Source organism: Prunus avium, chromosome 1 (assembly GCF_965620075.1).
Source record: "Prunus avium chromosome 1, drPruAviu1.hap1.1, whole genome shotgun sequence".
NCBI lineage: Eukaryota > Viridiplantae > Streptophyta > Magnoliopsida > Rosales > Rosaceae > Prunus > Prunus avium.
Window position 1 is genome coordinate 40,429,918 of NC_142284.1, and position 21,602 is coordinate 40,451,519.

General features: G+C 36.2%; 1 protein-coding gene across 1 annotated transcript; it reads right to left on the minus strand.

Moving 5' to 3' along the window:
* Nucleotides 1-8,986: 8,986 nt before the first annotated feature.
* ALA3 (aminophospholipid ATPase 3) lies at nt 8,987-20,456 on the minus strand. The gene is made up of 27 exons (XM_021977368.2): nt 20,043-20,456; nt 18,982-19,047; nt 18,262-18,323; nt 17,800-17,881; nt 17,442-17,552; nt 16,359-16,436; nt 16,147-16,243; nt 15,878-15,984; nt 15,427-15,492; nt 15,127-15,248; nt 14,906-15,005; nt 14,718-14,795; nt 14,501-14,617; nt 14,036-14,185; nt 13,822-13,926; nt 13,350-13,492; nt 12,704-12,805; nt 12,533-12,596; nt 12,230-12,442; nt 11,882-12,047; nt 11,667-11,746; nt 11,327-11,566; nt 10,741-10,962; nt 10,491-10,658; nt 9,952-10,302; nt 9,748-9,854; nt 8,987-9,530 (listed from the first exon to the last, which is right to left on the minus strand). Exons 1-27 carry the CDS (start codon nt 20,205-20,207, stop codon nt 9,233-9,235), a joined length of 3,660 nt encoding a protein of 1,219 aa, XP_021833060.2. The 5' UTR covers nt 20,208-20,456; the 3' UTR covers nt 8,987-9,232.
* Between the last annotated feature and the right edge of the window lie 1,146 nt (nt 20,457-21,602).

Sequence of the window (21,602 nt, forward strand, 5' to 3'; positions counted from 1 at the left end):
TTGGTCATGGTGAGCTAGGTATGAGCTATCATTTCTGGTTGGAAGCTTGGTCATGGTGACATGAAGATGAGCTAGGGCTGCTGGTGGGATTTAGTGGTGAAGTGCATCAACCAATTCAAGATTTTCTAATACAAGTGCATCACCCATTTCAGATTTTCTAATACAAGTGCATCAACCATTTCAGATTTTATAAAACAAGTGTTGTATGCATTAGCCATATTGAATTCAGATTTTCACTTCCCCTAGGCCTATAAATAGGGAAGTTCTCTAAGCTTGTAAAGACACCCCAAGGGGGGGAGCTCTCAAACACTTCTCTAGAGCTCCCTTCCCTTCTCTCCCTCAAATTCTCTTAGTTTCTCTTTCTAGTTTTCAATTGTTATAATGAGATCTTTGCGCTGAAATTCTCCTTAAGTTTTTCCAAGTTCTACTTAATTTTCATTGTTATGTAAATTCTTTTCTTTAGTTTCAAGTTTGATTCGTTTCCAAGTTTCAATTATGATTTTTGTTCTTATTCATTATGCTTATAAGTTAATATGCTAGTTTGAATGATTGATCACCATTTAGGCTTGCATGTTAGCTATCTTGGTTTGAATTAAGAGTAGACACCATGCTTTAATTCGAATTGAACTATGAATAGGAAGAGTATGTATGGACATTCGACAACAGGGATTAGATACATGCTTGGTTGTTTAAATTGTTCTTCTATGCTTAATGGGTTCCTAATGCTTAATTTTAGGTTAGACAACAAATGATCAAATTAGGGAATTAGGAACACAAGGTTATGACCACACACCATGGCTTAATCATACTTTAGCTAGAATCAATCCATTAATCTAAATTGAACTTGGGAACTTATCTGCTTGAGTTAGTTATTTTCTTTCTTTCTTGTTGTATTTATTTCCTTTTGTTTTCATTTATGTTTTGTGTAGGGAAATGAATTGGATCATTCAATCACCAATCCTCGTGGGATCGACCTCGCACTTACATATGCTAAACTACCAACGGCTCGTGCACTTGCGAGTATCACAAGTTGAGGATGCAACTGAATCCATTTTGGTGCAGCTGTATCTACACAACAAGTTTTTGGCGCCGTTGCCGGGGATCGGTAACATTGTTTGATTCTATTTGGCTTTCCTACTTTATTTTTTTTTTTTAACTAGACAATTTCAAGTTTTAAAGTTAATGACGTTAATGGACAAGTTGTGTTTGTAGTCCAACAGAAAAGGACAATTGCCCAACAAGCAAGAGAACTGGGTTTAAGTCCCAGCTTACACAACCCATTGGTGCTTGTTGTTTTGAAGCATGGAATTGGATGTGTGTTGATTTTCCTTTTCATTTTAGTTTTTATTTCCTAATCCTTTTAATTCCATTTCAAGTTTGTGTGTTTGTTTTAGCAATTTATGATAGCTTAATAAAAATGGAGAGAGATGGCAACCTCAATCATAAGAATGGGAAGTGTGGAGCAATGGGAGAAGTCGCGACCTCCAAGTGCATCACGCTCGACCTAATCGCTTCAAGGGGGAGCATTTCAATCCTTTCTCTTCTTTGAATTCTGTTTATTTTCGTAGTTGTTTTTGCCTTTTGGTCCGTGTTGAGTTCTTTGTTTTTCTATGCTGAATCCAACCATATAAAGAACGTAAAATTTGGACTTACGGTTGGAAAGTTATAACCTAAAAACTGAACAGAGGTCGAAGCTGAAAAACATAGAAACGAATCTGTCCAAATGGTGATAAACGGGTGATAGAAAGTGCTGTTTGTTTTTTTTTCTTTGGTTTCTTGGTTTGTTTCTTTTAGTACAACAATTTATGTTGTTTGTTTGAATTTGTTTACAGTACTTAGTTCATTTTTGTTTATGGTTTGTTGTTTCATTTTATCTTAATTTGTTTTTATTTCTTATCTTAAAAAATTTTTTTAAAAAAAAAAAAAAGATTTTTCATATGAGCCGACTTATGGTAACCCCAGTGAGCACTTCCGTTAATACAGTGTCTAGGAGTTCTTTAGGCGACACCTTCGGTGTCTAAGAAGTTTGGGTTTTAAGCGGGACCATTGTGACCCCTCCAACCTTCCCGGATCCCCTGGCTGTGTTTTCTGAGGCCCTTAACTGGTCATCCGTGAGTTGCTTGTATATTGTGTGTTTTTAAATTAAGTTTTTTTTTATTTTCTTTTCTGTTGAGTCTTTGTTTTTGTTTTGTTTCTGTTTTTGTGTTGTTATGTTAGTTTATTTATTTATTTACGTGGTATGGTTAGTTAGTTTATTTCTGAGTGTTAAAACACATTTTTATTTCAAACATTGCATAAAAAAAAATTAAAAACAAAACAAAAACAAAAATAAAAACAATAAAAATAAAAAACATCATCATCATCATCTTCTTCATCATCTTCTTCATCTTCTTCATCTCCATCATCATCATGGCTTGCCTCTATTTTCTCGCACTTGTAGAATCTGCAGCAGCTCCACATGGTCCTCATTTTTTCTCTGCAGTGCTTCCACATGCTGATTGGCACAGTAAAGCCGCTTCTGCAAGTCTGCCACCATAGCCTTCAAGGAAGCCACTTCCTCGCTCAGCGCGGCACACTCACGTGTCCTCGCCAGTAATCGCATGCCCAAATTGGTAGCCGAGACCGCATGGAGCACAGATAAAGTGTGGGACTCCTCCACTGCCACCTTGTCCGACCGCTGTGCCACATGCAGATGATCTGCCGGTGTGAGTATACTGCCAATCATGCCACCCAGCAGCACTGCTCTGTTCGGTCTTGCCTCAACAAAGTTCGGTATTGCCTCAGCAAAGTTTGAGGCCGTGCCGTGATGATATGTGGAGTTTGGGAAGATAGGAGTTGGAGGAGCCCTTGTCTGGGCATTCGGTGGTGCAAGTGAGAGTTCAAGGTTGAGATCATCAAGGTGAGTGCATGAGGATGCCATTTTTTTTGTTTCTGGATTTTTTGATGTTTTTCCTTGAGTTTGCAGGAATAAATGCTGGGTATCATCCGCTTGCAGAGGTGTGGTTTAAATAGACATATGCTGATGAGAGAGAGCCAACACCATTTCGGATTTCCCGGGCATGCTCGACCTAATCGCTTCAAGGGGGAGCACCTTTACTTTTACTTTACTTTTCTTTTTTCCGTGTTTTCTGGTGTTTAATGTTTTTGCCCGTTACTTTCATTTTCTAGAGCTTTGTGTTTTTGCTTTTCCCTTTCGGCTATCATCTTTATCTTATTTTAGTTAGGGAAATATGTTTTCTTTTCCGTTTGTCGTCTTTGTTTTCTTTTTCTTTTTCTTTTTCTTTCTGCAACCTTACTCTTTTATTTCCGAAACAAAATAACGAAAATACAAAAACAACAAAATAAAATAAAAACAACAATAATGCAGTAGGAAATCATTTCTTCTCGGTGCTTGGTGTCTCGACCATTGGAGCTTTGAGTTTGGCCCTCTGGCTGTCCTCTTCCGGGGCTTCACGCACAGCTTCTTGGGGCTCATCACTTGGGCTCCCAAAGATCGCAATCTTAGCTTGAGCGTAACTACTCTCGCGATCTGCTTGTTTGCGTTTACCCGGTCGGTCTAGGTCTTCCAGCTGTTTTCGCATGTCGCGAGAGTACAACTCTACCATCTTTGATAGGTTTCTATTCTCGTCCCGCAATACTTCTAGCTGGTGTCGATTCACCTCCACTATCCTTGACCTCTCCCTTTTCAAGCTTTTTATAGCAGTCTGACACTCCTCAACCATACTTCGCTCTGCCGCCAACTGACCTTTCAGCACCTCTACCTCATGGGACTTCGCAAGTAGGCGATGACCCAAACTTGCGACTGTTGCTGTACTCTGCACGCTCAGTGCCAGGGCATCGCTCACGACCCGGTTGTCATCCCTTGTCCCCAGAACACGTATATCTTTAGGAGTCACTAAATTTCTAGCCACTCCAATGGCAACATCGTTGTCCAGGAGTATTGAGTCAGTTACTGTCACAGGCCCCCGTGCGGAAGCAAAGTAGGGCATCCATACTGGTGCCGCTGCTTGGCCTCGTGTCTGAGTCGGTGGAGCTAGGTTGAGATCCAACGAAAATGGGTAGTTTGAGGCCATTTGATTTCTCACTCTCTTTTCTTCTTTCTTTCTTTTCTCTTTTGTGTGTTTCTGAGTTTGCGTTTTTTTTCACCCTTTCTTATAGACTTAGTCTTTGACAAACCCTAGCCATTACAGCATCTGAGCATTTTCTGAATCTCCAGCATTCCTTGAGTCCCACAACCTTCTCGCCTTCCAACCATACCCAACTCATTTATCACGACGTGTCTTTTCTGAACGAACGCGTTCAGTAAAGTCTTCGCGCCTTTCCATGAGCCCGTAATTTTTGCTTGTGGAGCCTGCGGCGCCTCTATGCGTCGACACGTGTCTCGCCCTGTCTGTTGGTCCCTTACACTGAACCGAGACATCATGACCCATGTTAAAATCCCACTCTTTGTGTTGCTAATCACGGTTCGATAGTTTGTTTTTACAAAACTAAATAATAATAAAAAGCCGGAAATGAAAACAAATTGTGGGTCGGGTTTCACTTTAGTTTGGGTTTCAAAGTGGGTTAAATTCACCGTGGTTTGTGTTTCGAAATTGTGGGCTTTGGGCTTCAAATTTTTTTTGGATTTCAGAATTGTGTGATTAGGGTTTACTGTTTCATTTTTTTTTTGTTTTTTTGTTTTTTTGTTTGTTTGTTTGTGTTGTAATTTTTATTTTATAATTATTTTGTTTTTGTTTTCTTTTGTGATTTTGTGATTTTTTTTTATAATTTGCTTTAATACCTTTCATTTGTTGTTATGACATTGTTTGTGGCTAATTTTTAAACATTGAGGACAATGTTCATTTCTAGGTTTGGGGGTATTGGAGTTTAGCATGTAAATTTGGTTTTTCCTTAATTTATTTATTTATTTGCTTGTTTTTATTTTTATTTTATTTTGTTAAGTCTTGCTTTTATTTTGATTTTGATTTTGATTTTGATTTTATTCACTTTCCGAACACATTTGATGAGATTGTGATAAATGTTTGCATGACTTAAATGAAAATTGAATTTTATTTATTATTTATTTTGTTTTCCTTGTAAATTTTTATTGTAAAAAAAAATTTAATTAATTAATTAATTTGGCATCGTTCTAGCATGACATGTTCGAAACCTTCTTTGCACTTGCCATTTGTTTCATAATTTTCCAATTGAAGGATTTGCATGATCTAAAGAATTGTATGAATCATAAATTAGACTTATTTAACCAACTATATAAAGTGAGCTTTTGAGCCTTGTGCTTCATTTCATGAGTGTTATACACATACTCTTATTTTCTTGTCATCAAAGTTGTTGTTTGATCTCATTATTCATTGATTTGGTTGAACACTTAAAAGTCATTCATTCTTATGCAATTTGATTTTATGACATTTAAAGAAATGATATTAAGGCCTTCTTTGGATCGTTTGTGCCTTTCAAGCTAACCTTATGCATGCTTAAGCATGATTTTCCATTGTTAACCATTTTGAGCCTACATGTAAACCTTTTCTTTCATTTTACCAATTATATTTCCTCGCCTTAGCCCAAAAAACAAATATTTACCTTTCTAAGGAACTCATGAGCTCTAATTCGGATGTGTTTTTCATGCTAAGTTTGGGAAGGGATATTACATCCAAAAAAAAAAAAAAAAAATCACACAATTGGTGAAAGAAAAGAGAAAGTTGTGATTAAGTGGCGGTTGTTTGAAAATTCATTTTTGGGCCTTCAAAATAATTTGGTGTTTGGAAAGGAGTTTGAATCAATGTAAATGAAGGTATAAGGAGTTTTGATCATGTAAAAGAAAAAAAATCTAATCGTGATGATTCGAAGTCTTGTAAACAATTGTTTTATGCTCTTACATTGCGAGTTCCTTGGACTTTGTATTATCCATACCTTTCATTTCTTACTCACCTTACACCCTTGGCCCCATTACAACCTATACTAAAGACCTAAATTGATCTTAAATGTCATGTGGTTGAATTGCATCCATTTTTCTACTTTTAAGTGTTTGGCATCCTTCTTGAGATCATATTAATGCAAGTTCTTCATCTTCCTATTTTGAGTTAAGTCCCTTATGATTTAACTATAATCTCATGTTTATAATTGAGTGTTGCATTGTAGCCCTCTTCTGAGTGATTCATTTGTGAGAGGACAACTTCGGTGAGATTTGAAGTTGCATTTGTGCTTGGTATGATTTTTGAAATTGTGTGAAAACTAAGATTGAGGAATTTGTTGCATTTGGCTATCACACTAATACACTTTGAACATGTTATGTTTTGAACTTTGCCGCCTTGTAAATAATGTCTAAAATTGAGCTTTTAAACTTTTGAGTCATGTGCATGAGTCATTTCTCTTCATAAAATGTTCGGAAAGATTGTTTTGAGTTTTTATTTTTTTATTTTTATTTTTATTTTTGTTTTGTTTTTGTAATTATTTTTGTTTTTGTTTTTTATTTTGCTTAAGGACTAACAATCTTTTAAGTTTTCTAATTACCTTGTTTTACAGAGTCAGTAAAACGTTTGTGGGTATCGTATCTGTTAAACCCTCAGGAGACACAACTCCTCCTACTAGGGATGCCTAGAGGTTTAAAGGCTTGTTGCATACGCTCAATGCAATCGAGTTACCTACGAAAGTGGTCTAGTTAACTTCTTATTTTGTTTTATTTTTCTTCGTTTTCCTTTTGTTTTGCTTGCGGACTAGCAAAATCTAGGTTTGGGGGTATTTGATCGGTTCATAATTGTATATTATTTCTTACCCTTCTAGCTTATGATTTGGTTATGTTTTTGAGTTAAACTTGTGCTTTTAATCCTTTTTGTGTTTATCTTTCAGTTAATTGAGCTTTAGGTAACAATGATGGCTTTGGAGAACATAATTCATGCAATTCAAGCATGTTAAGGCCTAATTTGGATGAATTGATGAAGAGCTTAAAGACAAATTCATTATGGCTACAGCCCCCTGCCAGTCCAGTTCCGTAGGTCATATTGCAAGCTTTGTTTCAACAACCTACATAGCTCTAATGAGGCCACATTCTTCATGAAAGTTGTTCCCATTGGTGTGTACTATAACATATCCAAAATTCAGCCCCATTGGATAAATCTGGAGTCCGTTACCTAGCAAACACAGAACCATGCTCAGGATGGATCTTATCAGCGCGGAAAATGAGTTAGCAATTTGTTTCGGCCTTAACTTCTTCCTCCGACCTTGGATTGGCCCAAATAACATATTGCTGGAAAGAAGACATTCTGAACTTCAATTTAGAGTGCTTAAAGTCCTAATTTGATTAAGAGAAGCCCAAGTTGTAAGCCCTTGAAGTTGCTGGTCATGCTGACCTCAGCATGTGCTGGTTGGATGCTTGGTCATGGTGAGCTAGGTATGAGCTATCATTTCTGGTTGGAAGCTTGGTCATGGTGACATGAAGATGAGCTAGGGCTGCTGGTGGGATTTAGTGGTGAAGTGCATCAACCAATTCAAGATTTTCTAATACAAGTGCATCACCCATTTCAGATTTTCTAATACAAGTGCATCAACCATTTCAGATTTTATAAAACAAGTGTTGTATGCATTAGCCATATTGAATTCAGATTTTCACTTCCCCTAGGCCTATAAATAGGGAAGTTCTCTAAGCTTGTAAAGACACCCCAAGGGGGGGAGCTCTCAAACACTTCTCTAGAGCTCCCTTCCCTTCTCTCCCTCAAATTCTCTTAGTTTCTCTTTCTAGTTTTCAATTGTTATAATGAGATCTTTGCGCTGAAATTCTCCTTAAGTTTTTCCAAGTTCTACTTAATTTTCATTGTTATGTAAATTCTTTTCTTTAGTTTCAAGTTTGATTCGTTTCCAAGTTTCAATTATGATTTTTGTTCTTATTCATTATGCTTATAAGTTAATATGCTAGTTTGAATGATTGATCACCATTTAGGCTTGCATGTTAGCTATCTTGGTTTGAATTAAGAGTAGACACCATGCTTTAATTCGAATTGAACTATGAATAGGAAGAGTATGTATGGACATTCGACAACAGGGATTAGATACATGCTTGGTTGTTTAAATTGTTCTTCTATGCTTAATGGGTTCCTAATGCTTAATTTTAGGTTAGACAACAAATGATCAAATTAGGGAATTAGGAACACAAGGTTATGACCACACACCATGGCTTAATCATACTTTAGCTAGAATCAATCCATTAATCTAAATTGAACTTGGGAACTTATCTGCTTGAGTTAGTTATTTTCTTTCTTTCTTGTTGTATTTATTTCCTTTTGTTTTCATTTATGTTTTGTGTAGGGAAATGAATTGGATCATTCAATCACCAATCCTCGTGGGATCGACCTCGCACTTACATATGCTAAACTACCAACGGCTCGTGCACTTGCGAGTATCACAAGTTGAGGATGCAACTGAATCCATTTTGGTGCAGCTGTATCTACACAACAGGGAGCATCCAACAATATTACAAGATTGACTCAAAGAAACAGTGTCAACTATGACATTTAGAAATATGATCAATAGTATGGCTTAAGGATATTTTGCAAACATCAAGGGGAGCGTGCTATTAATAAAAATCTTCACTTTTAATAAGACTGTTGCATGCTAGTTAGTGTTCATTATACACAAGTCAAAGTTTTATGCTACACATAGTTATGTACTATTTTTCCCTTCGATAACTGGATTTTATTGGCAAGATTTTTAATGAGGCATATTTCATGTACGGTGGACATCCAAGGGATAGTGCTTTCCTCTAACAATACCTACCGGATGACTCACCCCATTATGCTATCAAACCTAACATTTTGTGTAATATTATATGTATATATTATGCTTATAAATAGGTACCAATATTAATAAGAAGTGATAGAAGGAGAAACCGTAAGAACATTGCTATGGCTCTCTCTATCCATAGTCTCCTAAATCCTCTCTCAATTCCCTTAGTTTTATAACCAAAAGAAGATAAAAGAATAAATTATAGAATCCAAAGTAGAGGAACAGTTTGGCTTGCACTATCAAAAAGAATGGAGTTTCTCTAAGTTTACATCATGTAAATGTACAACCGTGACAAACCCTGGATACCACTACAGTTCCTGGAAGACAAAACAAATACTAGAGGTGGAAGGAAAAGTATATCGAAGAACTAAATCTAAACCTATGGCACAGCTAATTTACAAATTTTCCTACGCCTCAACCTCAAAATGAAAATTTATACAAAAATAACCCTTTTTTCAGTTTATTTCTTTTTCACTGTCCTCTTCATGCTGGCTCTCCGAGCAACATCCCATGCCTTTTGAGGGGCATGCACTCCTAGCTGGGAAGCGAAAAAGGACTCATATCCAGGCGAGTCGAAAGCAAACCCAGTGTGTTTTGATACCTCCCGTGGGAGTTGAGCTACGGCATAGCTCCTTGCCTCATCTGGCGTGAGCTGGTTTCCAATTTCCAGTAAATCATCCCTGCTTCTACCTTCTGGTTCATGCCTGTGCATTTCCTGAATAATCTGGTAGTCGAAAGGGAAGAACCATCTTTGGATCCTGTATCCAAATGACATTTGATTAATTCATAAATAATAGAACACCTAAAAACAGTCGGTCAATTGAGCAGAAACCAAGATGGCCACTTAGTTTGGCCATCTTTAGTTGCAAAGCCAAGACTAATTTTCTATATTTTCATGTTCTTTAAGATTTCATTTTCTTAGGTTGGCCCTCTATAGAAAAGATGCCGACTGCAATAAGGATCTCATTTTCTTACCCTTGGTAAACGAAGTCGCCGAATAGCGCAAAAATGGGGACTAGCAGAAGTGTCAGGTAGAAATAGAAGGTACTCATCAAGACATATATGACATAATACAGATTTTTCTGCAGCAAAAATAAATACGTTAGCATATCTCAAATAATTTGATAGAAATCTTAAGAGAATAAACGAAAAGTTATCAGCTAAGGAGAAAACACCCACCTTATGATCTATAATACAATATACAAAGACAAATATAAACCAAGCTGAAATGCTTCCTCCAACACTAATATAATGCCACCTTGTGATTGAATTACACATCATAAGCAGACGCAAGTTGACAGTCACTACTACACAAGTAAAGGCCATTGTACTGACATCCCAAATTCCTAACATCTTTCCAGATGAATTTTGACCACTATCGCTGGAGGTCGTGACAAAATAATAGAAGATTAAAGATTGGTAAACAGAGAAGAAAGCCCATACTGCCACAACCCTCCATTTGAAAAAGACATTTCTTATTCCCTCCCTGTATAGTTCAGGGTACTTCTTGGACAGGGATGCACTGACATCCTGATAAAAAAAAATACACAAGTCAACAATCAAAAACAGTTATCAAAGTTAGTGAATATAGAGAAGATGCGGTGATATACACCCCTCGCGCATAAATATGCATTGAAAACGCAATGACCGAAATAATAATTTATTCTACAGATGCAGTAACATTTGGCATTATTAATTGTCTCGAAAGAATAGAGTACCTTGTCAAAAAGGCCAACAATGATTACAGGCAAGGCTGTGAATATGACATTATACAGTGATTGAAACCAATCATCATAAAACCTTTGACCAGAAAATCCAGTTTGAAAGGTGAACCAAAATTGAGTCAAAGTGAATGTAAGATTCTTGTAAAAGAAGTATGTAATAACCTGAAAAAAGGCAATAAGATTTGTCAAGCTTGTAACCACCCAACAGATGTTAAGTTTTTTGTACATTAAAAGAAATCCAAACCTTGCATAATCTAATATATGACCACCGTCCATGCACAAGCAGTAAATCAGTAAGAAAGCGGAACTGAGCAATAGCAAAATCACTAGCCATCACTGCTTGCATTCCTTCTTGCCCACTTATTCCAACGCCAACATGAGCAGCTTGAATCATGCTCACATCATTGGCACCATCACCGATGCTAAGTGTTATCTTCCGTGCACCTTTTTTTACCATACTCGTCACCTGAAGACAGTGGCAATGCTTTTAAGAAACTACATCATTTTTTATTTTTTTTAATAGGAAACACACAAAGTATGTAATCAGAGAAAGAACTACACTGCATCAAATTTTAAGAACTAAAACTTGTTAACCCCCACTTCGTTACTGGTTCAATGGGTACAATTCCTGGAAGCTATTCTAGGTGTTTTCAGCTTCCAAGAACAGTTATAATGATAGTGTTACATCCTAAATTAAAACAAGTTATAAATTCAATTTTGATCATAAAATAGAAATTCATAAAGGTTCATTATAAATTGAGTTCACTTTTCATCATCTGCTAATTGCTCAAACAAATAATGCTGAAGTTCAAATTCCATTAAAACCTCACCTGTGCTTTCTGTAAAGGGGAAACTCGACAGCAAACAACAGAGTTACAATTCAAGCTCAAGTTGAGTAGTGTCACTCGTAGACTGGGGTCTAAGGCATACATCAAACATTTCCCATCTATCACAAGTGCTAATTTTGGTCCAGTAACAGTGTGAAGATAGTTCTGTGCTTCCTCGAGGCACCTCCTTAGCTGTTTTTTGACTTCTTCTTTAATGACACGTGCAATTTCCACTTGGTCTCCCTAAATCAGCAAAGTGCTATGTAAATGGAAAATACCATGGTAGATAGTGATTTCTAATCTACATACAGGCTAAACGTGTAAGAAGTAAGTTTTTGCATACCCTGTTCTCAACTTCCCTAATCACATCAGTTTCTGAACTGATAATGAACTGTTTCATTTCATTGTTGATCAAATTGCATGCTGCACAAAATTTACAATGAAAAAGAAATAATATCAGAGAGAGAGAGAGAGAGAGAGAGAGAGAGAAGCAAGCAAATAACAAAGCTGAGACGGAAGGTGAAGGGAAGCACCAGCTCTCATAAGATACTGACTTACCATAAGCTATATTTATTGCAGTTTCCATCTTGTCCCCAGTTAGCACCCAAATCTTAATACCAGCTCTTGAAAGAGTTTCTATACAATTTGGAACTCCTTCTTGAAGCTTATCTTCGATGGCAGTGCATCCAATGAAAATGAGATCTTTCTCTATAAGTTCAGCCACCTTCATTGATTATAAAATTAATTTGCAATGAGTTAACATCAATTTCAATAAAAATAAGAAGAAAAAAAAGTGTCAACAGAAGAATAACGAAAACAGAACTCAAAGAAATAAAGCTAATGAAAACAAGCCAAAACCAGAAAATGACAGCTCTTCAATACAAAGCCAGATTCAACAGAACATACCTCATCCAACTTCTTTTCACGATCCCGTAGAGAGGATTTAGCCTGAATAAATTTCTCATTCCAGCTTTCATATATATCAGGGCTTAAATCTCTATAGGCCAGGCAAAGAGTACGTAGTCCAGAAGATCCAAATAGTTCCAAGTGTTCCCTAGATACTTTTTTTAGATCATCCTGTCCATCAGCCAATCTCTCGTATATTACATTATCAGCACCCTGTCAATAGCAGGTTCCTGGCGTAATGTCAATTTCTTTGCCAACTGCTCAGCAATTTCATCCAATATGAAAGCCTCAATAAAGTATTACCTTGCAGTACAAGACAAGCCTGCCATCTGGATAACGGCATACAACAGACTGACGCTTCCTCGTACTAGTTATGCAACAGAAATAATGTTAGTGAAATTAACCATGAAAATATAAAAGTACCAGGCCCAAAAAAAATATGTAAACATATATTTATGTAAGGAAATAACCCACCTATTAAACTCAAGCACATTTAGAATCTCGTAAGACACATCTTGTATTTTACCAACTTTCTCAATGTGAGATTCACGAACATATATCGCAGTAGGAGTACGTCTGATAGAAAAAGAAACATATCAGCCTTAAAGTAAGATGGACTAGCCTACTTTTAGAACAGCTCTGTCAAAGCACTTCTAGCAGGACCAGCAAAAGAATAAGAACAGCGTTCTTAGCACCAAAAAGAATAGCCACATTTCAAATAAGATGGAATTTTATTTACAGATGAGATAAGATGGAAACAAAATTATGAGTAAAACAAAAACAAAGTTCAGTGTTATGTAGGGCCCGTTGGTTTCTTGTTAGAGATAGAGAGGAAATACATAAAGGAAAAGAGAGATGAAGGCTGGTGGAAGAGATGACGGAGAAATAAAGAATGAATAAAACAAAAAACTTGAAAATGAAAAAAACTAAAAACAAAAAGAAGCTAAAAACTAAAAATGGAAAGGTTACCAAATGGCCTGTAATGAGACCAAACTGAACCTCCCCTCACACAATAAAATAAGCCATTTTTCATGACAGGAAAACCTCACAGAGCCAGATCTTAAGTTAAGTATGACATATAGCATTCCCATAAAATAAGACGGAACTGAGAAGTGCAAACCTGTAAAAGAAGAAGCCGAAGTTCTTTGCAGCAATTACCAAAGCGGACTCATCAGGGGATGCAGCTTGATATGTGATTTTTTCTGGGGTCTCTTCACCCTCAGGAAGCACAGTGTGACATATAGCAAGGCATCTGAAGAATTCCTACCAATAGAACAGAAACGATCAATACAATTGTCAAAGCTAACAATTTATGATATGCCTTCATGGTATGTCAGAGACTCTGAGTTAACAAATTCAGTCATCGCAAGAATAAGCCTGTATGAAATTCCCTCTAAAAAATAAACTCCTATAAACCATAAACCAGATGGAAAAGAAAGAAACACACACAGATGCAAACGCTATTATAATCCAAGAGAAAAGGGAGAATAAGAACTCCCAACATTGAGCATGCTGGAAGTAACTCCATGCCACAATGACTACACGGAACAAAAGAATACTTTAATAAACTTCTAACAACTAACAAAATCTACCTTACAAAGATCAGGATTAGGCTCATTCCTCCAAGCTCCTCGCATAAGCTTGGCATCATCAAAGTTAAATCCCTTCTCATGTGCTGTATTGGCTGACTTGTACCCCTGCAAGAAACATTAGAATCATAATTTCATTCAGAGGAAGATTTTTCCATTTCATATGTATATAAAATTAACATATATAATAGTGAGAGAGTGAGAGAGAGAGAGATACCTCATCAAGTTTTATACCATTCCGCTGTGCTACTCCCCTTTCTATTTCAGTGATACCAGTTCCATAGACCTCTCCTCCAATTGAACACTTGAAGAACTCCATCAAGTTTCTTGTTAGAGTTCCAGTTTTATCAGAAAAAATGTATTCCACCTGACCAATAGAAAGACTGTCACCCTTGAAAAACAGCATTTTAAAGTAGAAAATTGATAGAGATTCAAACAAGACCATTCCTCAAAGAAACTAAAAAATTGTAAATGTTTCTCCATTCTAATAACAGATATGACAATAATCACAGTAATTAATAGTAATAACAATAACAGTAACTATATAAAGACAATGAAAATAGTGACATTTAAACATTTTTCCCGTAATAATAACTTTTAAAAATAGAATAATATTAGGATATAAATAAATAAAAAAGAGCTTCTGCGTCCTGAATTAGAAAGCCAATATGGGATAACTTACCTGTCCAAGTTCCTCATTCAAATTTGAAGTCCTAGCCAAGGCAGGGGTATTGCTTTCAACATGGTACATGCGCAAGTCATTATTGATATATTGGGTAGACTGAATAAATTTGATCATCTGAAATTGATAAAAAGAACTAATAAATTTTTGAACCCGTCAAAAATACCATTTTACATTGTACTAGCAGGCAGATACAGTACTAAGCAAAGAAACTTGCCTCAATAGAAACGTAAAGTGAAATAGGGATTATAGTTGAGTACAGAGTAATGAGGGTAAACATCGTCAGAATGATAACCTATATGACCAACAAACAATATAAGCAAAAACAAATGGTAAAAAATGAATTGCTGAAAAAAAAAAACCCCACTGTACAGCAACTGTTTTAATGTAGATAGAATATGTTACCAGAAAACGGTTATCAGGGTCAAATGAGCTGTATGCTGAGTCCTCATTCTTTTTTCCCCGGAGACCTAAGTAGTAGTACTTGTGGTTGATGAATACACCACTGTAGAATTTCATACAGCAAAAACATCCATCATGTGGAAAACTAAAAAAGGAATTCGACTGGCAGGATAACCATCAAAGGAAAATACATAATTAAATTACAGAATAGCATATTCTCATACCTGCTTATGGCTCCAATAAGACACATCATAAAGAGAGTAGCAAAAAGTGCGAGTATAAGTTTGTCAAGTTTCCTCTCCAATGTACTTCTTTTGGAAGGAACATTCATGGCATTCATCATAACCTGCAATTTAACCAAAAATTGTAAAATTTCTATAATTCATAGACAGAAGATGCAAAAGCAAGGGGCACATACAAATAACATAAGATGAAAATGCAAGCAGCTTCTAATACAACACATAAAACATATAGGTGGGCGATAAGAAAGTTCTTTTAATTTACTGCACTTCATGATAACATACCTTGGTTTCATGACCTGTAAATATAACAGCCCCAACCATGTACTCAGTGTTCCTGAGACTGCACCCCTGAAAAAAAACATAGCAAAGTCCCAATTCCAATGAATTTTCCAGGTCAGTTTCACAAATTGATACGAGAGTCAAACTCAAAATCAACATCAAACAAATAATGCAACAATATTAGGGATCAACAATACAGAGATTCACAAAATGCACAATTCTATATTTAGAATACAAAGAAAAAAGTTCATGCATGGCAACTAGTTCAATACAAAAGTGAAGTGCAAGAATGTACAGTTTATTAAAAGACTACTGCTATCGGCTGCAAAAATACATTTACAGAAAAAAGGGGGTGGAAATCCATGAGAAGCTATCAAAATCACATTCTAAAATAAATTCATAATTGTCAAAAGAAAAACAAATAGAAGTATGAGAAATAAATCACATATCATACTCGCAACATAATTTCATTTGGAGTGAGAGGTAATGTTTGCTTGTCAATGATGAGATTGCCAGTGAATGTGTATAACGAATTGTTAGGTTGTTCACACTGCACTTCTCCTGCAATTAGGAATAGAACGTTCATTAGAATTGAAACAAGTGACACATCAATTCAGCAATCAAATTTCACACCCATCACATTTAACATGAATACTTAAACCATCGGTTACAAATTACATTTATAAAGACTTGCTAACCAGCGGGTTAACTAGAATACTTAACCTTTGAATTCAGATGCTTTCTCAGGAGTCAAGTAATCCCAAGTCTTTTCTAATGCTTTTCTTATCTTCAAATTAGTTTCCCCATCCAAATTTGCAGTCTGCGACCAAAAGCAAAATATTTTTTTTCAACAAAAAGGGGTAAATCCATAAATATTAATCATAACAAGAATACAATTTAGTTAAAAAACTAAAATGGATAAAAGAATCAAAGACCTCAATGTAGCAGACACCATCAGGGTTTGTACTAGCAAGAAATAGTAGATCTGCAGGGAAGAATCCGTTCTTCTTAATCTAAAAACCAATACAAAATATCAGCTTCTAGGTAAAGCGATTATAACATTCTTTTTTTAGCGCAAACAACATTCAAAAATATAAGCAGAACAAGCATTTTAAAAAAAATGCAAACATCCAAGGAAATATGCATCATTTATCTGCTGATTGCTAGAAAAATGTTCATTGTAACCGTATTAAGCATTACTCAATCCCATATTTCAAAAACTTTGGACAGCAAGGAGAGAGAGAGAGAGAGAGAGAGAGAGAGAGAGAGAGAGAGAGAGAGAGAGAGAGAGAGAGAGAGAGAGAGAGAGTTACAATTAACAAGAACTTCCAACGTTGCCATCACAAGACCATGTTTAAAAACATCATCACATTGACGAGTTAAAACTAAAGAGAACATCCAGCCATTTCATATATCTCAGGGTCATCTTTAGACACATCATCAATACAACAATGCTTCTCAAATAGCAACAATCTCTATTCTGTAGAATTGTGGTCAAAATGACCATGCTTTAGCTCAACTGCAACACACAGTAGTTTCTATCCCCAAACACCCCCTTTCCCACAAAGAAAACCAACTCCCACGGACTTCAGTTGTTTATAGTACCTATCATTGGACACCGAAAAATAAACTCCCATGGAATTGAGTGGTCAACTGTGAATACGAAGCAAAATTTTTACTAAAAAGATGCTCAGATAATTCACACGCCAGAAAAGTTCTACAATAAACTATGATGAGAATAGAAGTGTAAATAAAAAAATATGATAAACTGTTAGAAACAATCAGCAGAAATGAATAAAAACACCACATATGAGATGATGCTCAAATGCTTATGTAATATATTGGTGGGAAATTTTTTGTCAGCCCCAGGGTCGGGTGGGGGACGTTTTACAACATGCAACAACTATCATCATCAACAGAGGCGACAACCACTATCCCTATTACAGCTTAACACAAAATCATCATAAGATGCATCAAATACATTTCATAAAGGATACATAAGAATGCAGTACACTCACCCTGACAATATCTCCAACCTGCAACTTTTTCCAGGGAATACTTTCCCATTTCTGATCTTGCAAGACATCAACTGAATTATTATTTATCGTCATATCATTCTGGAAGCGCTTCTGTTTTACATAAATTAAGAAGAAGAAAAAAAAAGTATAATTAAGCATTTGTCCTCACTTTCATACTTAAATGCATAACTAGAAGATAAAACTTCAAAGCTCAGCTATCACAGAGAGAGAGAGAGAGAGAGAGAGAGAGAGAGAGAGAGAGAGAGAGAGAGAGAGAGAGTAGATCTTGGAAACACAGAAAAAAGGTTATAATGAAAATCAAGGCTGCATAATATAATAAGCAGCAACTGTTACTCACCCAATCCTCAAATGCTTCCTTAACAAGAGAAACGAAAAGCACCAAACTCAGAGGGACCACATTGGTTACAGGATGCACAGGACTGCAATATTAGAAATAGTTGAGAACACCATGCGTAGAATTGTAACAATATTATAAATTATTAGGGTAAATCAATTGTAGTCAACCCTTCATATTTAGTGACACCAAAGCAATTGTTTAGCAATATTCCAAAAGTGTGATTATGAATTCAAAGAATCTGAATTTAAGAAAATATGAATTCAAAGCTCCTTGTTAATATGAATCCAGGCAGTTTGAGTAACAATTTGCGAATATAACCTTGTTAAGTTTTTTACAGATGTCATTTCTGGTTAATTTGGAAAAGTAAAATGATAATTGAGTTCTAAAATTTTCACTCTAGTGAATAACATACTCTTCATGAATCTAACAAGAGGCGTACTAAACCAATTAAAGTTAATATACCTGATTGGCGTTGTTGACAAAATTGAGATCGTGAGAAAGTAGAGATTAGCTACCCGCCTGAACTGTGAATGTAAACACAGAATTTATCAGGATCATGACAACACAAAATCGTAGGTATTGGCAGCAATGAACTAACTTTAGTCAATTTCTTTAACTTATATGTAACCTGTAGCAATCTGATGTTCCTACAATTCATTGCAAACCAAAATGATAAGCTTAAAAATGCATCAGCAAGCAAATTGATTTAACAACACCTAAGACAGAGAAAAAAATCATTGCACTTGTCATGGGAAGTGATGTCTACGTTACTAAAGCGTTACCTATCTGAGTTCTTTTCCCCAGGATATAAAAATTTCACACAAACACAGAAGATACTGACTACGGCATCATATCATTAGTTACATTATGATAAACAGAAAGTAATAAGGACAGGAAAATAATCTTTGACAGATAAAAGTTTAACATCCAAGCTAAAACCTAAAATCAATTTAATTAAAATTGCCCTTAATTTTGAGATTTCCAACTTTAGCCCCCAAGGAATGTATCTCCTATAGACTCTTCTGGTCCATCTAGTCTAGTTTCAAATATCCAAAAGAACCATAATAAGAAGTTGTCTTAAAAATAAGGGTCAGAAATTTCCATAGCAAATCACATAATAACTTCTAAATTCCAATATAATCATATCCATCTAAGTAGCCTGGAGGCCAATAGATAAATTACCTGTTCAAAGAGTCCTTTCGGCAAAAACGTAAAGAAGTTGTACTTCGTAGTTGATATAGAATTCCCCTGGAAATATTGAACGCATATTAATTAAAACTGAATACAAAAAAAAAAGAGAGTCGGATGCAAGTGACGAGTAAGCAATATGACATCAACACAAGTGCAAACATTACCAATTCATGGATATCATAACAAGTAATTGATATTAAAATTCCAACAGACATAGGTGAGTGCATAAGGAGACATAAATTATAACTCCAGTATGCTCATACAGCCTATTGGTGGTAAACGGTGCAGGTAAAACAAATTGCTGAATCCATTCACTGCGCTAGAAAATCTTGACTACAAACATTCTCAACCCTGAGAAAGCCAAATCCTAATATTTTGTGCTTCTATCCAGCAGAAAAGTGGGCAACTAACACTCTATTTTCTTCACGAACAATCAATAATAAAAAAATTTGGCAGACAAAGTAGAATGCTAGTGAAGCCTCAATTGACAATACTGAATGGAAAACCACCCACATTGATAATTCGAAACACGCTGTAAATCTTTCTTGCTTTCTTTTTTATTCCCTTATTGTTGAGGGCAAGATTTAAAAAATAAATTAAGAAAAACAGCTACGCTGGAAGCAGCTTAAATTTACTCTAACAATAGTATTGTGCTTTGCATGACCCTTGCCCGTTATTCCTTAAACCATGAGTAAGCTTCATTTAGTATAAACATCATTCTAACATTGAAACAAATAGCTTCAATACCAAACCATCAATCATTAACCACGACAACTAATTCAATATCTTATTTCTATGAAAATAAGCCCCCACCCACCCCTTCTTGTTGTTTTGCAGGAAAAGCCTAATGAGTGAAAACCAAATTCTATAAAAAGAAGAAATGGACGTATCAAACTAAGTCAGTGAAGTTTCAATTTTCCTATGTCAAGTGAGGAAAAAATCAGCAACCCAATATTTCAATTTGTGTTTTCCAACCAAACAGGAAAATGAGTAACGGAGAACCTGGACCTAAAGACACCCAAAAAAAACAAGAAGAAGAAAGGATCACGAACCGGGAATCTGACGGGGAGATTGGCCTCGCGATCATTGCAGAAAATAGTGCGGTGACCCGGCGCCTGGGGCTGGACTCGTCCAAGTCGAACCGTTGACGTACGCTCGGGCTGCGAATTCGAATTGCGACCCAGCCGCGGTCTCGAGGACCGATTCCATCCACTCATCTTCGACCCGATCCGAACTCAACGACGAGTCGTTTCCAACAAATATTCTCCGATCGGTCTTCAATCGTCGTCTTCTCCCTTGTTCTCTGGTGAAATGGTGGTGGTTTAAACACCTTAAGAGCCAGAGGAAGTGCGTGCGTATTCAACGCCCCCTCGAACCTGTCTTCATTTTTTTTTCTTTTTAATTTCTTTTCTTTTTTGAGCGATTCGCGAATTTGGTTTCTTTTGCTCTTTCGAATTACCGAGTAATTTTCTCAGCGCGTATGGTAAGAGATCTGGCGGCTTTCTAGATGCCGTGGTGATGGTGAGGGCCAAGGAGATGGGACTGTGATTTCACGCGCGAGTGGGAGCGTGGCCTCCAGGGTCAATAGCTTGTGCGCAAAGGAGGACCTGGTAAAGGAAATAGTCGTGCGGCGTCGTTTCGTGGTTGCCGTTACTTATGAAATCCCAACCTGTAGGATAATGTAACGGTCAGTTGAGAGACTTGAAAGGAGACAGAGGTCGTGGAGGTCTTGGGGCGGTTGACGGCCTTATATAAAGTTATAACTACCCCCGTGACGTTAGGTTTTTGCAGCCGGGGACATTTTTGTTCTTTCACTACCTTTTTTTTCCTAAAGAAAAATAGCTGAGACTAAAAAGACATACACATATTGAGGTCCAGTTTTCCGTTATAGGGCGCATTTTAAACTTTATTACCTTTTATAATTTAAGATTTAATGCCTTTCTTGGAGAAGGGCTTGTTAGATAATCATTTCAATTTTAGTTTTTAGTTTTCATTTTTCATTTTTCATTTTTTGTGCTAGAGTATAAAGGAAAATGAGAGTGAAAATAGGAGTGAGAATGAGATTTGAGAAGATGATGAGAAGGGAGGATAGGAGGGAGGAGTAACAAAAGTGAAAACAAAAACTTGAAAGTGAAAACAATTTCAAATATATTTCAGTTTTCAATTTTGTTACTCCTCTCTCACATCCTCCTCTCTTATCTTCCCTCTTAAACTGATTTTCCAAGTCCAAGTCCAATGTCCTCCTTTCCCCTCAAATTTGTGTCTCAAAATATCATGCAGGCACATGATCATAATCAATTTTCCTAAGGATGTTTGCATAGATCTTTTGAAATTTGACTTGTATGGTTTACAAATCCCATGTGGATCTTTTGTTGTAACGTTGTTCTTGTTTCAAAAAAGAAAGAAAAAACTTTATTGCTTATAAACATTTACAATACTATCTGTCCAAAAAAGCCCAACCCACTGAGGAAGCTCCACAAAGACACAAAGGCCCGCATCCAGGGATGAGAAGAGACCCAAGTCAATATGGATTTGCAGAAAGCGAAGGCGTCATTTTCACTTATTTAGGGTAGTTTCAGCTTAATAATAGTTCAAAGTTAAAACAGAGTGTA